This window comes from Mixophyes fleayi, chromosome 1 (genome assembly GCF_038048845.1).
Source record: "Mixophyes fleayi isolate aMixFle1 chromosome 1, aMixFle1.hap1, whole genome shotgun sequence".
Lineage (NCBI taxonomy): Eukaryota > Metazoa > Chordata > Amphibia > Anura > Limnodynastidae > Mixophyes > Mixophyes fleayi.
Genome location: NC_134402.1, coordinates 314,800,089 through 314,817,888, shown reverse-complemented (window position 1 = coordinate 314,817,888; position 17,800 = coordinate 314,800,089). Strand labels below are relative to the sequence as shown.

Genomic DNA, 17,800 nt, shown 5'->3' with positions numbered 1-17,800 from the left:
CTGCCTAATATTGTGTAGGTCCCTCTCGTGCTGCTAAAACAGCTCTGACCAATCGAGACATTTAATCTGCAAGACCTCTAAAGGTGTCCTCTGGTATCTGGCACCAAGATGTTAAGAGCAGATCATGTAAGTTGCTCTGACTTGTTTTTCCAGCACATCCCACAGATGCTCAATTAGATTGAGATCTGGGGAATTTGGATCGAAAAACTTGAACTATTTGTTATGTTCCACAAACAATTCTTGAACATTTTTTGCAGTGTGGTAATGTGCATCTTCTGAAAGAGGCCACTGCCATCAGGGAACCTTTGCCATGAAAGGGTGTACTTGGTCGGTAACAATGTTTAGCCAGGTGGCATGTGTCATGTTAACATTCACATGAATGACAGGACCCAAGGTTTCCTAGCAGAACAATGCCCAGAGCATCACTGCCTCCACCGGATTGACTTCTTCCCATAATGCATCCTGGTGACATCTTTTTCCCAGGTAAATGATGGACACGCACCTGGCTGTCAACATGATGTAAAAGAAAATGTGATTCATCAGACCAGGCCACCTTCTCCATTGCCCCATGGTCCAGTTCTGATGCTCACCTGCCTATTGGAGGCATTTTCAGCAGTGGAGAGAGGTCAGCATGGTTACCCCATACGCAGCAATTTGCAATGCATTGAATGTTCTGACACCTTTCCATCATAGCCAGCATTAATGTTTCAGCAATTTGTGTTACAGTAGCTCTTCTGTGGGATTGGACCAGACGGGCTAGTCTTCAAATCCACACGCATCAATGAGCCTTGGGCGCCCATGACCCTTTCACTGGTTCACCGGTTGTTCTTTCTTGGACCACTTTTGATAGGTACTAACCACTGCACTGGGAACACCCCACAAGACCTGCGGCTCTGGAGATGCTCTGACCCAGTCACCTAGCCATCACAATTCGTCCCTGGTCAAAGTCCTTCAGATCCTTACACGTGCCCATTTTTCTTGTTTCCAACACAGTAACTTCAGGAACTGACTATTTACTTGCTGCCTAATATATCCCACCCCTTGACAGGTGCCATTGTAATGAGATAATCAATGTTATTTACTTCACTTGTCAGTGGTTTTAATGTTGTGTCTGATGAAAACTGTCTTACAGCTAGTGTGACTATGTTTGCAAATGTAAGTTTAGTACATTTTATTTATTTACCTGTAAACATCAGTTGATATTTGTGGTTGGTAGCCTTCTTGAAATGCCTCTGGTGGCATATAGTCTAGGGTCCCGCCAACGTCTTCACACTCTTCAAGCCTGCAGACAGAGGAGCCACTTGTATACTTAGAGAGACCAAAGTCTGTGATCTGAAATGACAATCATAATCCTTGAATGACTATGCCTCAATAGTGATATTTGTCCATAGCGTTCTGACACATATCTAAGATTTTCTAATTAAATTATTTTCTGAAAGGTTAACAGGTGTCAGTGTCATGCTGTTTTATCCTCTATTGCTTAGGTCCTTTATATGAACAACCGGTGTACTATAAGTAAATTATGATTCCTTAACTTATCAGCATTTGTCCTGGCTATTCTTGACTACATTGAACTATGCCACTTGGCCCTGATCACACTATACAGGCCATGATAGATTGTTGACATACATGCAAATATATGTAAATAAACATGCAAAATAATCCCTAAATGTAGCAATTTTTACTTCACTTTGCACATTAGCTGTCAATCTGTATTGCAATCATACTTCTACAATGTACAAATAATTCTGTGGGCTTACAAATTAATCATCAGTGCTACCAATCATAGCATGTGTGTCTGCATTAGCTAGTGTATCTAGTTCTAAGTGTGTTAGTTACAAGTGTACTGGAATTCTATAGCTTAATTCAATATTATTCTGGAGTTAAAATGGAGATAATAAGGAGAAGAACATGCTACCCTATTCTACTGCTACAGAAGGTCACACTCCTACTGATGAAGAACATGCTACCCTATTCTACTGCTACAGAAGGTCACACTCCTACTGATGTGAGGTGCTTTTGTTATTTGATATTTAATTTATAGTTTGCATAACAATCTATGGCTGTCTTTGTAATGTGCTGTTAGTGGGAGGTTATTCACTTATTGAACAGAAAGAGGCTGTACCAGCCAGTGTGTATTTGTTACAAGTGCATACACCATTTTGTATAGCAAACCAAAGCTTACACAAGACTGGAACTATTGGAGAACAGCTGGGAAACATTATTCTAGAAAACACAACTACATGATAACAACATTCATCATTCACCTGCAGCTGCATAGTTTACTCCTGATGCTTCACATCTCAAGAACTTTGTTTTGAATTCTGAACTTATTTCCTTCGCACCTCAAGAAAACTGTTTTTTATCTGTTTATTTCACTGCAACATCCCCTCTGTTTAATCAGCCTGCTGTTCTAATTGCCCGACCATTCCCTCCCCTGCAATTACTGTTTCAGATAGTCTTCTATCTAATCCATTGTATTTTCAAGCCTATTCAAAGCATTGACTGCCATCGCAATTATGAGGGGTTGTAACTGAAGTGTGAACTGGATTTGGACTGGACCTTGGCCCTCTCTCCTATTTCATGACTCTGTAAGGTCTCAATTACTACATCTCCTGTTACTTACTACTCTCCATTCAACACTTCCTCCCACTCCCCCACATGGCTCCCTACATCATTACTCCATACTACAGACTCAAGCCTATTCCTTGTATCCACTGTCTATCCCCCCTCCACCACATATCTGCCCTCCCGAACATCCAATCCCGACAACCTTCTCATCCTTACTTTTACTCACCATCCTCTGTCCTATGCACTCTGAAACAAAAGATCTGTCTGCAACAAACTCACTCCCATTCATGACCTCTTCCTCGCCCTTTCCTTTGGTCTTCTGGCCCTTACAGAATTGTGGATCTCCCCCTCTGATACTGCTTCCCCTGCAGCACTCTCCCACGGTGGTCTCTACTTCTCCCATACTCCCCGTCCTGGGGACCACCAAGGAGGTCGTGTATGTGTCTTACTGTCTCCTGGCTACATCTTCAGCGTTATTTCCCCTCTTCTCCCCTCTCCACTTTCGTTTTGCTGTCATCTTTCATCCCCCTGGCCCTTCCTCTCAATTTTTTGATAACATTTCCACCTGGCTTTCCCATTTCCTCTCTTCTGATCTTCCCACTATTATCATTGGGGATTTTAATATCTGACTCTCCTATTACTACTGCTGCCTCTAAACTCCTAACTCTCACTTCCTCTTATGGCATCTCCCAATGGACAACTTCTGCCACCCACCATGATGGCCACTCCCTGGACCTAGTGTTTTCCCACCTCTGTGACATCTCCAACTTTTCCATTTCTGTCTCCTCCCTCTCTGACCACAATCTCCTTTCCTTTACCCTCTCTTTACCTCTCCCCCCCTCTCCAACCCAAAATCTCTCGCACACTGTTTCCCATCAATAGCATTGACCCCATCATCTTTTGGTCCTCCCTCGAACTCTTATTTGCTCCTATTTCTTCCCTATCATGTCTCTGCGCAGCTGTCTCGCTTTACAACACCACACTCTCTGTTGCCCTTGATGCTGCAGCACTAGCCATCCCCCTTCGTCTACACCATTCCAATCCCCAACCATGGCACTCCCCTCTCACTCATCTCCTCCAAAAGTGCTTCCACTCATCTGAACGCCAATGGTGGAAATCCCGATCCAATACTGACTTCATCCACTTTAAATTTACCCTTTCTTCCTACTATGCTGCCCTCTCTCTTGCTAAGCAAACCTTTTACATATCACTTATCTCCTCCCTGTCCAACACTGACACCTCTTTGCTACCATTAATTCTCTACTGTGTCCTCCCCCCCTCAAACATCACCGCTCTTGACTTTCCCACCCACTCAACAAAATTGACTCTATCCACAATGATACCTGTTCTCGTCAGGCTTGCCTCCCACACCTGTCCTCTCTATCACTCACTCTACCACCCTTGGCTCCTACCCTCCTATAACTGTGTCTGAGATCCTCTTTCTTCTCTCCTCCTCTTCTTCTACAACCTGTCCTCTCGATCCTGTCCCCTTCAAGTTCCTCCGCTCCATCTCTTCCAATGCCTGTTGTCACCCTGCTCGCCTCTTCAACCTCTCTCTCTCCACTGATATCTTCCTCTCGGCCTTCAAGCATGCTCTCATCTCCCCTATTCTCAAGAAACCTTCCCTTGACACATCCTCTCTCTCCAATTATCGCCCTATATCTCTGCTTCCCTTTGATTTTATTTTTTTAAATACATTTTATTTGTAACATCTTGAACAATATTACAGAATAGCAAAATTCTCGAAAGGTACATTAGTGAGATAACATATGCACGTATAAACTGAACAATATATATGACACTCTCACAGTGTTTTTTCAGTATAAACCGAACTTCATGTTAATATGGTACCATGAAGATGTTATTTTGTTTTGAGTTGTACAAAAGGGGGATAAGAAAAAGAAGAGGAGGAGGAGGAGGAGGAGGGAATGGTACAAGGTAAGATGGGGGGGGGGAGAACAGGTTGGGAGGACTAGGGGAAGGGAGAAGGAATTCACGCTTTTAGCAGGAGAGAGCAGTCTAATCTGGTGGTTCCAGAAATGAGTTTGGTTCAACTAGAATTGAAGCAGGGGTTGCTTATAATATGAAGCCCAGGGAGACCAGACTTTGTTAAAGGACACGGAGGAGCCCCTAAGCACACTGGTGATATGTTCCATCTGACAGGTGTGGCAGACCCGACCGCAGAGCATTTGGAGAGTTGTGGGTATGGGGTTTTTTCAGTAGGCAGCTTTTTGACAGGTAGCTGCACTGATTATGTGCCGGAGAAGCTTATGAGTATGTGTTGGGAGGTCTAGAAGAGGTAGGGGCAATAACACATGCTTAGGATCGGAGGGTACGTAAGTGTCAAGAACAGCCGCTGCTAATGTGAGAACCTCTGTCCAAACCGGGCGCAGCCTGGGGCAGTCCCACCAAGTGTGCATGAAAGTGCCAATGTGGCCACAGTTTCTCCAACATGTTGGACTTGTTTGAGGATATATAGTGTGGAGCCTAGAAGGAACGTAGTACCATCTGTGGAGCAATTTATTGGTGTTTTCTTTAATATGGACATTTATGGAACAACGTGCTGCCCATTCGTAGATGTCTGACCAGTCTTCTAGGTCTAGAGATACTCCCAAGTCTGCCTCCCACTGCGCCTGGAATCGGTCCCTGACCTCTGTGGAGGTGGGGAGTAAGGCATTGTACAGCGTGGAGATGAGACTTTTTGAAGATGGTCCTGATAGGCATAGATTCTCAAACACAGTGGGAGGCCTAGAAGATAATTGAACCTTAACCTGTTGGTGATAATGACTGATTTGCAAGTATTGGTGGAACTGTCCCACCCCCAGCCCGCAACGGCCAGCTAACTCCGAGAACTGAGGGAACGTTAGGGTCCCCGTTATGTGATTTAGCAGCAATAATTTGCCCTTCTCCGCCCATTTTGCGTACATAGGACGTGATAGGCCTGGCCTAAAGGCTGTGTTCGACCAAAGAGGTATTAGTACCGGAGGAGCAGGAGATAAAGATGCCATTCTATTACATCGGGACTAGATTGAGAGAGAGAGGGCTATTACTGGGTGGGCTCGAGAAGGGAGCCAGAGGGTAGAACAAATTGGCGAGCCTCCTAGGAGATCTGATTCTATGTCAACCCAGACCCTGATTCCAGGAGGGGAGTGCCATTGGACACATTGTGCTACAGGTGCTGCATAGTAATGATTGTGAAGATTGGGTATGCCAAGGCCACCTGCCATGGAAGGACGTTGCAAAATACGAGCAGCGATCCTGGGTCTTTTGTTTGACCAAATGAAGCGCATGACAGAAGTTTGCAGCATTTTAAAAGTAGAGAGAGGAATTCTGATGGAGAGGGAAAAGGTAAAGCAGCCTGGGGAGCAAATTCATCTTCACTGATGTAATCCGCCCCACCCAAGATATTATTGATTTATCCCAGGAGATCATGTCTTTTTTAAGGCACGCTATCAGTTGAGGGTAGTTTGCTTGGTAGAGGTCTTCTACCTTTCTGGTAATTGCTATATCCAGGTATTTGATACTATCAGAGTTCCAGTGAAAGGGAAAATTTAGCTCCAAGAGCTGCTTCAACTTAGGTGGGATATTGAGATCCAGGATATCTGTCTTGGCCGTATTGATCTTAAAATTTGAAACTACAGAGAAGTTATCGAGTTCCTGGAATAAGTTTGGTAGAGATGTTAGGGGATTGGTGATGGTAAGGAGGATATCATATGTGTAGAGCGCAATCTTATAGATGCTGGAGGATAGCTGTATGCCAGAGATATTAGGATTTTGATGTATTTTCATGGCCAAGGGTTCTATGATTAGTGCAAACAAAAGTGGGGAGAGGGGGCAACCTTATCGTGTTCCATTTTGAATTTGAAAAGATGGGGAGGAACACCCATTCACCAGGACAAAAGCAGCTGGATTGGCATACAAAGCGAGACCCCTTTAAGAAAGTGATCTTTGAAGCCACATGCGAGAGGGTTTTCATCATGAAGGGCCAGCCAATGCGGTCAAATGCCTTTTCAGCATCGAGGGACAAGAGGAGGGAGGGCAGTTTTCATTCAATAATGTGCTGGATGAGATCTATAGTCCGTCTGGTGTTGTCTGCAGCCTGCTGGCCCAGGACAAATCCAACCTGATAGGGGTGTACTAATTTCAGGAGGATAAAGTTTACTCTATTCGCGAGGACTTTGGCATATATTTTCAAATCTACGTTAACTAAGGATATGGGACTACAAAGAGAAGGGTTTTACCCTCTTTCGTTATGACAGTGATCCGGGCTCGGGTCATGGCCAGATCAAAGGGGGCCCCATCAAAAATAGAGTTAAACCAAGTAGTTAGCTTTGGACTGAGAATCCCTGCAAACTTTTTGCAATACTTGGCAGGGAGGCCATCTGGACCCAGGGCAGAAGCTATCTTCATACTACGTAAGGCTTCGATTGTTATATCGGAACCGAGAAATTGGATCTCCGAATTAGATAGTTGCGGGAGTTGACAAGAATGCAGGTAGGCATTTATTTTGCCATCTAAATCAGGAAGTGGCGGATTTGAGGCATTCAGATTGTATTGTGAAGAGTAGTATGCCTGGAATTCTTTTAATATAGCATTTGGGTTGTATGTTAACTGCCCTTGAGAATTTTTGATAGATGAGATTGCGTTACGTGTGCGCCTCTGACGGAGCTTCCGGGCTAGTAGGGAGTCCACCTTGGCACCCTTCTCGTAAAAAAGCTGCTGGGCCCATTTAAGGGTAAGAGCTGGTTTTTTGGACAAGACCGCATTAAGCTGGCCCCTCACTATCGTCAACTCCCTTAGGTGTGACTGATCTAGTGAATCTTGATGCTGGGTGAGCAGGGAGAGAAGGCAAGTCTCCAATGCAGATATCTTTTCTTGCTCTTGCTTACGTCAGGATGAAGCAATGCTAATAAGGCATCCACGAATCGTGGCCTTATGCGCCTCCCAAATCGTGGAAAAAGATATTTCAGGGGTTTCATTTAGATTGAAGAATTCAGTAAGAGCCTCTGCAATCTCTAGACATGTTGCGGGGTTGAGCAAAAGAGTGTCATCCAACCTCCAGTTTGGGTTTCGTTTGGGGAGGTCTACAATGTCTAATTGAAGGGATATACCCATGTGGTCTGTCCAGGCGAACGGGTGAACCTCAGCTCCGCGGAGCTTGGTAGCTAGTCTAATATCAACCAGGAAGTAGTCTATTCGGTCCCTTTGCTTTTAACATTCTCAAACGACTTGTCTTCAATCATCTGACCCACTTGCTCTCTTCCCACTCTCTTTTGGACACTCTCCAGTCTGGCTTTCGTCCTCTTCACTCAACTGAAACTGTCCTAACTAAAGTAACAAATGACATACTCTCAGCTAAGTCCAAAGGTCACTTCTCCCTTCACATACTCCTCGACCTCTCTGCTGCTTTTGACACCGTCGATCATTCTCTTCTCCTCACCATCCTTCACTCCCTAAATCTTCATGAAACAGCTGTCTTTTGGTTTGCCTCCTATCTCTCTGGCCACTCTTTTAGAGTGTCTGCTTCTGACTCTTCCTCCCCCCTCTTCGCCTTTCTACTGGAGACCCACAAGGTTCTGTCCTTGGCCCGCTGCTCTTCTCTCTCTACACCATCTCTCTCGGTGAACTCATTCAATCATTTGGCCTCCAATACCACCTCTATGCTGATGTCATGCAAATCTATCTTTTTTCCCCTGACCTCTCTCCCGCCTTACTAACCCAGGTATCTAGCTGTCTCTCTGCTGTAACTACCTGGATGTCACAGCGCTTTCTGAAACTCAACATCTTCAAAACCGAGCTCATTATCTTTCTTCCTGCCCAATTGCTATCCCTCCTAATATTCTCTTGGTTGACAACCTCTCTCTGTCTCCTGTCACCCAAGCCTGGTTTCTTGCCCTTGACTCAGCCCTCAGTTTTGCCCCTCAAATCCAGTCCCTCACCAAATTCCTCCTCCATAACATCTGCCCTTTCCACTCTCAAGAAGCAACCAAAATCCTGGTCCATTCACTCATCATTTCTCGTCTCGACTATTGTATCCTCCTTCTCACTGGCCTTCCTGACTCTCACATTTTTGACCTTCAATCCATACAGAATACTGTGGCTAGGCTCATCTTCCTTTGCCACCACACCTCTTCCGCTTCTCCTCTGTGCAAATCTTCATTGGCTCCCTATCTGTTTCAGAATTCAGTTCAAGCTCCTTACCCTCAAGTGCAGAGCCCTTACCAACACTTCTCCCCCATACATCTCTGACCTTGTCTTGAGGTACATTTTTAATGTGCACAAGGCCAATGGCCTGGGACATATCCCTTCATAATTCAGATTCAATCCAAAGACTGTCCCATATCCCCCTCCCCTGTTTCAACCCACGGGTTGAACACTCGTAACCCCTAAAACACCTTAATTTTTCACCCACAACTTTTTAGCCTTACACTGTGGAAGGGGTGCCAGAGTTTGGACTAATGTTCCTTTCGGACCCAAAAGAATAGAGGTTACTGGGGGAACTCCCAGAGCTACACTATATTTCCACGGCTTCATAAACCTCTCATGATAGGTCCGTTGTGACTTGGGGAACATTTCCTCTACCACTGTATCAGTGACTTTAACATGCGGGTTATTCATTTTTGCCATCAACTGGGTTTCCCATAGCTTCCAGAAGTGGGAAATGACTCTCCCAATATTGCGTCAAATTTCAAATCAGGAACTAGTCTAATCCCACCATGACTAGCACAAAAGCATACTGTGTTTTTAGGTTTACTTCTGCGGTAACAGAACACAGTGTATCCCCTTGTATGCAGTTTACCCTAACATTTTTCCTTTGACATGTTAAGGGGCTCACTAACTCTGCTTTCACAAGAGAAATCATACTGCCAGAATCTATCAGATCCTTTACCTTTTTACCTTCTATAGTAAGTTCACACATTAAATTGTCAGCCTGTTTGTCTGCATTACAGGCTAGCTCGGCATATAAAGATACTCTGCGATGTATATATGCTTTATCACTTTGCACAAATTCAAAGGCACTTGAACAATTAACCGCAATATGGCCTAAGCCACCACATCTAAAACAGGTAATCACATTTCTACCATAGTTCTTACGAAGCCAGAACCTTCTTGGCATAACTGCCCAATCTTTAGGTTCGGAGCCTACTGTCTCTGCAAATTTTAGTTCCTTCCACCGCCCAGCACCCTTTTCCCCTGAAACAGTCTTCACCGAAGATTGCCTTTGCGGATCCAGAGACTGGCAGGGTGTACTCAACACTGCTTTTGCTGCAACATCCTTCCTCTGCACCACTTTCAGCGGAGCAATAGACGAGGACCGGAACTCAGCTTCCTGATGTAGCTGACTTTTTAGCCCCTTCAACTGCTGTGAAAGCTGGTTGGTAACATTCACAGTCTGCGGCACCTTTTGAAGAATATTACTATCTTCCTCTCATGACTTGAAGCTCCAGTAAAACTTGGCTAATTCCAGATCACTTAGTTCCTTTTCTTTTTCTGAAATCCAAATGGAAGGTGTTAAGGATAACTGGGAGAGGTTTGACCATAACAGTTTGCTGATGTTTTCAGACAGAACCTTGTTAACCTGCTTTACATTGTCATGAAAAGCTTTAGTAACATACTGAAGGTCATTTTGAACTTTGGAGAATTCTGCCAGAATTTTTGAGACTTGTTCCTGTGGAGATTTCATTTCACTTTCTTTTTCATCTATAGACCTCTGTTGGCTTTCCAGTGCTGATATCTTTGTTTCAGCCTGGGCACGAAAATCTTTTAACACTTGTATTTCCTTCTGAGAAGCTCGCACTTCTGACTGCGCTGTCTGTACTGTATCGCTTTCCAACAATTTCAACCTGGCTTATAGTCTTAATTTTCTCTTGTATATCTGCAATTTTGGCATCAAGTTCTTTCTGCAGATTTTCCTTCCTCAGTTTTTCAGCTTCTTCTTTTGCACTTCTTCTTTGACTTTGACTTGTATTCTGTGCTGCATTTACCCTTGCAATATCAGTTTTCAATTTTCCAACCTCTTCAGTGAGCATCCTACTGGCCACGACCCGAGCCCGGAGCATCCTACTTTTCACACCTAGTTCAGGGTTAGATTCTTGCAATCAGGGGAGGGCTGGCAGACTTTATGACTTTACTATGATGTAGGATGGTTATAATTTTAGACAAATACACAGGCAATACTGTGTGCAGTACTGTTAGGTGTACACAGTTCTGCCTTCACGAGCAGTACATGGTGAAGCTGGACATACCTCCCAACTGTCCTAAGCGAAACAGTCACCCAAATTCGGAACTGTCCCACCAGATTCAGGACAGTTGGCAGACTGTCTTGCTCTCTTCTACCTGTTCTTATCACTTTCACCACCTGTGGGTGCTGGTGTCTTTAGATCAGTTGCTGCTTGTCTGGATGCCCTATTTGAAAAAAATGGGTACATAAAATTTAGAAAACTCCAAACAGTCCTGTTAAATCAATAGCACCCACATTTTATAATTAGGCCTCCCTCCAACCACAACATTAAAATAATAATATTCACATTTGCTAAATAGATCTCTTTCCCTCCAACCAACCCTGACACATAATATATAAACCTATTTCCCTGCCTCGAAACAGCCCGACCAATAAATTAAATTGCCCCCCACCACCCCAAAAACAAAATAGCACTCATTAAATATCTAGCCCCCTCCTGCACTCCACCATTAAATAGCCCACCTCCTACACTAAATTAAGACCCCCTTCCCTCACACATTATATTGACATGCTCCACACACACACTTTACTGACATCTCACACACACATTATACTGACATGCTGCCCATCACACACACACACACACACACAATTTTACTGACATGCTGCCCATCACACACACACAATTTTAATGACATGCTGCCCATTACACACACATTTTACTGACGTGCTGCCCATCACACACACACATTTTACTGACATACTGCCCATCACTTCCCTTATTCATCCCCGCGCTGCTCCTCACACATGGGACGGCACCTGTCATGTGGTGCGCGTCCCATGTGACACCAGGGGGTAAATGTATTATGCTCCGATTTTTTCAAGTCACCGGAAATCGGCGACTTTGCAACTAAAATTTAAAGCGGCGATGGCTTGTAAAGGCAAGTTTGCCCCCAAGGCTCTGAGAAAGAGGGGAGGGATGACGGACGAATCGGAAGGATCCGCGGCCAATGGCATTAGGTGACTGGTCCCGGAGGAGGGGCCAGCCACCAAGCAATAGAGACTTGGGCCGGTCATTGAGCCGGCCCAAAATAGACTTCTGTCCGGCCTGGGGGGCATATGCCCCGCTGCCCAGCCCACCCCTGCTTGCAATGGCAATAAAGTTGCTTCAAGCTTTTGTATCTTGACTTGAAATTGCTGTATTTCACGATCCAGTTTTTCTGTATGCTGGGTTATTGTTTTTACAGTTACCAGAGCTTTTTTACGCTCTGCATTCAAACCCTCTTGTAGCTCAATTATTTTTCTCCCCATGTGCTCTATACGCTGCTGGTATCTTAAACATTCCGCTTGTGCAGCTTCAAATCTTGTTCCAGCAATTTATTTTTCTTATCACACATCTGAGCATTTCTACGACTTGCTCCCGAGAGCTTTCTTCCTCAGTGAATGAGACACTGAGTGTTCCTCTTGAAAAGAGCTCACCATTTTACGGATGACTTCAAGTTCTTGTTGCTGTTGCCTCCGGGACTCCTCAATATCCAACTGCTATTTCCTTAAGGACTCCTCAAGGGCTAACTGTTGCAATCTAGTGGCTTCCTTCATAGCTGCGGTATCTTGCACCAACTCTTGCCTGACAGCTGCCTGCTGGGCCATAGCAGTTTGTAGCAAGTTTTTAAGCATGTCCTCCTTCTCAGAACACTGCAACACAGTCTTTTCCCTGAGTCCAGACAAATATGTATCTGGCCCTTTATCAGAAACATCATCATCTTTCAACATAACACAATGTAAAGGGTCATAAACCATCAGCGTACTCCAAATCCTGATTTTTGTCTCTCTCCATATTGACACACCTGTATGCACTCTTAGGGGGGTATTCAATTGACGGCGGGATCGCCGAAAATCCCGCACTCTAAAAATATTACCGTTAATACGGTAATATCTCGCTGGATTTCAGCTCGCGGCTCCCTGAGTTGCGAGCTGAAATCCAGCGAGTAAATTACCGTATTAACGGTATTTACGCGCAGGTTTACTGTATTAACTGTAATATTTTTAGAGTGCGGTATTTTCGCCACAGATATTTATACACAAATCTTTCTTCACTGTGTCTGTCACTTTAAATTTTCCAACACACACAGAGCGGATTCCTGCAAGTTTCTCAAACTGCTGCTATTCTTAACATGCGCAGATCTTTGCTTGCATTCTCTACCAAGTTGTGACCATGTGAGGGGAATAGGTACCATCTCCTGGGGCAGATGGCAGCAAACAGCAGCAATAATCACATAAGACCAAGGTCTGCAGTGTAACTGACCTCAGCCAGCTTTATTAAATACAAAAACATAAATAAAAAAACCTTGTCTGTCCTGCGCTAGCTAAACATTCTCCAACACCCTCTCAGAAGTGTGGAACCTTGTGTCCCAGACACATACCAAACACAGTAATATAGTTGCTCACCACAGCAGTGTCTCTCAGGAGGTATCTGACATCCTCCCCAAGGACTGAGAGCCAGACTGTGCTGAGGAGCAGCTTTTTACCTGCTATGTTCAGGTGCGGATCCTAATTAGCAGCAGGTTACCTGAAAGACCCAGCTACAGGCTGGAACCCACCCTACTCTTTCCATCCATAAACCCCCAGGACCCTTTTCCGGCTTTTCAATAAGCCTATAACAAGTTGTGTACAAAAGTACATAGACTTTCCTGGGGTTTTTAATGTGCACAAAGCCGATGGCCTGGGACATATTCCTTTGTAATTTAGCCTCAATCCAGTGACTCTGTCACACTACTTTCTTCTTTTTTCCTTATATTGATCATGTCAGTTGCTGCTGAGAATGAGACAGTCAGGTAAAAGAAACAGAACACAATAAAGAGAATCAGTGCACACTGCTAACATTGTTTCATCAACATTTCAAGTTAAATGTATGCACATTTTGTGGGATGACAATATAATGTATCAGATACAGTAAAAACAAATAAATTACATTTCTAAATATGATACATGTCTCACCTTTATGTGCAGGTCCTTATCTGTAAGGATGTTCTTTGTTTTGAGGTCCAGGTGTAGAAGTGGAGGAGACAAGGTATGCAGCCAGTTCATACCTAATGCCACCTCATGCAGAACACGAAATTTCAAGGCCCAAGGAACAGGGCTAACTCTCTCCATTAGTGTGCCTAAACTGCCATACTCCATGTACTCCATCACAATGCCTGGTGGTCCTTTTAAAGGGTCATCCAAGATCCCATATAGTCGGATTACGTAAGGGCTTGCCGAGGCAGAATCCATTTTCTCCGCCTCCGAAAATAGTTCTTCGAGACAATGTGATACATTTCTGCAACAAATAAAATTACACTTTTCTTTACTTTTGTTGCGTGGATATGACTTACATTCAATATGAGGTGGTTGAAACAGAATATTGTGTTTTTAGAAGGTAGGAATATACAGGTTTCTGCATTCTTGTGACAACAACAATGCAACCCCTAGTGACAGGCAGGCTAAAGGAAAAGCAAAGGATATCTGATGCCAAATAAAAATGTGGGGTAAATTAGTGAAATGCAGTATTTGCAGGTTAGTAACCTTTAACAGAATCTTAAAAAAATAGTTTTCCCTCAAAATTTGGAAACTTGACTGTTTCCCTGTATATTGCAGTATATAACTATATTTCCCTTTATAATTCCCCCCTCACTTACCATCACATAAATTATCTGCATAAAAATAAATTAAAATGTATTAATTCCATTATATGCATGCTTGCATACTCTTCCAGAATGTCCGAGGGAGTCCTGAATTTCGGGTAGTTCTCCCGTTTCCCGAGAGAGAAGGTCTTTCTCGCAGTGAATGGCATCATTAAGGACCCACACCCCCATGGAGCGAAGTCATGTATTAAAAAATTGGGAAGCATAATTATATGTCACCCTCCACATAATACCACCCTCACTATAACACCAAAGTCCGTTTTGGCCTGTGTCTTATCCAGAAACTAGAAAGCCACAAAAGTAAGCAATGGCTGCATTTTGGCAACAATGCGTTAGGAATTTTTTTATCCATCTATATTTTTCTAATTTGATTCCTTGACATTTATTTAATAAAAATGGGCCTGATTCATTAAGGATCTTAACTTAAGAAACTTCTTATTTCAGTCTCCTGGACAAAACCATGTTACAATGCAAGGGGTGCAAATTAGTATTCTGCACATAAGTTAAATACTGACTGTTTTTTTCATGTAGGTTAATTATTGACTATTATTGACCATAATTGACTCCACTTTGTGGGTAAATTCAGAGAATTTAAGTTGAGGATGGGCCTGAAAGACCCATCTGACTTCTGTACCAAGAAAATAATTGGTTCTGGCCATCTGGAACTGGTATCACTATGACAGAAGAAGATAGGGTTTGCATGGCTTCCTGCGGTGACCCAATTTTTACGGATCTACGGGAAGATCCGTGTTGAAGAACCACTATTGGGCAAGGGGCCACATCAAATCTATGGTGTACCTCCTTGACACATCAAATCTATGATGTGCCACCTTGACAAAATTCCCCTGACCCAGGCATTGGAGGTAAAATTGAACCTCCTGTTCTGGAAAGTGGCAAATATGCTCCCACCAAAGGGCCTTTGGGTGGGAAGTCTGCCCATCATGCAGACTGCTCGTCTGATGGTTTGGGAGCAGGACTTATAGAGTTCCAAGCTGGATGCCTAGCCTCTGGGAAAATGGCTCCCTACCTTACCAGGGAAGGGCGGGGAGTGAAAGGAATGGAAATTAAGACCTCGTGGCTTGGGAGCATTACCAAAAGAAAATAACTCTTCAGAACCCCTGTAGCCACTATTATGTTTTGTCCAGCTCAGGACCGGACAAACCCTCCCCTGAGAAGGGTAGTAACTCAAAGGCTTTTTGGACTCTGTGTTTGCCTGCACAAGCCTGCAGGCAAAGGGATCAGTGTGTGGCCACTGCTGCTCAGAAAGATATTCTGTACCTTGTGAGAACATCATTAACTCTGGCTTCTCAAAGGCATATGGAAGCCTGATATGTTCCACTAAGGTGAGCAAATCCACCCTGGGTGTTCCCGATTGCAGACCCTCTGCCAACTGCTTTGACGTCTCCACCCCTTTATTTACCCAAACCGTGGCTAAACTAGCCTAAGAAAGGCCCCTGCAGCTGTGAAAGTTAATTTTAGGGAAACCTCAAGCTTCCTATATGTGTGATCATTAAGGTTAGCAGCATTGGGAATTGGGATTTTAGTGGTCTTTGACAGACGAGCTACAGGAGCATCTACCTGAGGAGGAGATTCCTTTTGTCATGTCAGCACTAGGGAGTGGATAGAGGGTCTTAAAGCTGTGGGAAACCTGAAACCTGCGGTCCAGGTTAACCCACACTTCACAGAAGAGGCCCCCCAATCGAGGTGGCGGCTGTTAGGCATGGAGATCCCCATCACTACCTGTACCTGAAGCGACCAGGTCTCCTCCGAAGGCAGTCTAATGCTGCAAGTGAGCAGACAGCAGAAGGAGGCACCGATTGTGGCACTTCCACTGTGCGCTCCATACTTCAGCTGCCACTATGGTCGACCGGGTTCCCCATAGAATAAGAAAATCAAAAACTTTTGAACAAATTAATAAAATATATAAATAATAAACAAGAATCTCCCCTGGCAGCTACAAAAAAAAAACCAAAAAAACCCAAAACCTGCTCCTACAGCCACTAAAAGAAATTGAATCGCTAGCAGCCAATGGGGGTATAGAGGTGAAGAAGCCTGAACTTTTGCGGGTTAATTTAAAGTGCCCAGGCTCCATTTCACCTCACTCTATACCCCACGGTCACCCTAGAATGATTTAGAAAAGTGTTATTTTGATTTGATCCATTTACATTTATTTGCATTCTTATTCGTTAGATGATTTTTTATATATGCGGGATGTAATTTATTGTATGTGCTCGTAGTTTGTGTAGATTTGCTTAGATTACTGTGCATATCTGTTATGTCCAGTGTTCACAGTATAGAGGCCCCATTCTAAAACTCTGCTTTGGGCTCCATATAGTAAATAATCTGAGACAAGTGTTACTTCTTCTTCTTCTTATGTATCTAAGACTTCTTACTCAATAGCTCTGGTTTTCCATAAAAAATGCAAGTACAAACCACAGGTGAAAAAGCATATACATACAATGCATTTGTACATGTGTTTGATGTGTCTTTCATATGTCATTGTTAGGTGTTTGACACACTAACATGCATTTGCAAATGCGTTGAGAACACAATCGGAAAAGTGCTTTCCCAGTCATTTGAATGTGGTTTACAGCGTGTGCGCCATATGTAGAAACCCCATTTAAATGGGTCATTGAAATGAATGGGAAAGCCCCAGTAAAAAATAAATGAAAGAGAAAAATATATACAACAGGCAGCATGCTTTTTTCCCATCCCCGAATTCCTCAACCAGTATGGGCTTTCCCTGTCTTGATGGAAACCAACCACAGGTTGGTAAGCCCAGGGCTGAATCAACTATGACAAATGACTGTACCACCCACTAATAAGGAAGACTGGAAACCAATGGAGTAGCAGACTGTATAATATAAAGGACAATGGTCTCTAAGATATCTGCTGATTATACTAAAATAGTAAAAAAATAGACACACAAATGCATTTTATTTAAATAAAAGACACATATTATTGTTTAACACTTTAGGAAATATAAAATACAAGTTAACCCGTGCATGATACTCATGCATTCTAGTCAAATCAAGATACTTAAGGTCTTAAAAAGGTTCTTGTCATGCATTTGGGCCTAGCCCAGGCCTCCTATGGGGAAGATCGTTACTTCCCGACGCAAGCGCCCTTTTTAATGTGTGTTCATGAGGTAATATTACCTCACGAAAATGAGTTTGACCCCTCAACTCATAAATTTAGCCTTTACTACCCCTCCCACGGGGGGAAGGGGGGATGATGGAAGTTAACTGACTTGACTATTCTAATTTTTTGTCAAATAATGTTAGTATACCAAATTTCAGGTCAATTGGATGAGCCCTTTCTGAGAAAATAGTTTTTTCCACACACACACACACACACACACACT

General features: G+C 43.6%; 2 protein-coding genes across 4 annotated transcripts in view; both read right to left on the bottom strand.

The window, feature by feature from the left end:
• Positions 1–17,800, bottom strand: part of LOC142158404 (leukotriene B4 receptor 1-like) — a 315,057-nt gene that overhangs the window by 81,154 nt on the left and 216,103 nt on the right. The gene's annotated exons all lie outside the window — the stretch shown is intronic.
• The window catches only part of RIPK3 (receptor interacting serine/threonine kinase 3), a 49,160-nt gene that overhangs the window by 27,921 nt on the left and 3,439 nt on the right, over positions 1–17,800 (bottom strand). The window contains exons 3-4 of the mRNA XM_075212312.1: positions 13,751–14,072; positions 1,184–1,332 (exon numbers count right to left, since the gene is read on the bottom strand). Of these exons, the coding sequence (XP_075068413.1) occupies positions 1,184–1,332; positions 13,751–14,072 (471 nt within the window). The remainder of the gene's footprint in view (positions 1–1,183; positions 1,333–13,750; positions 14,073–17,800) is intronic.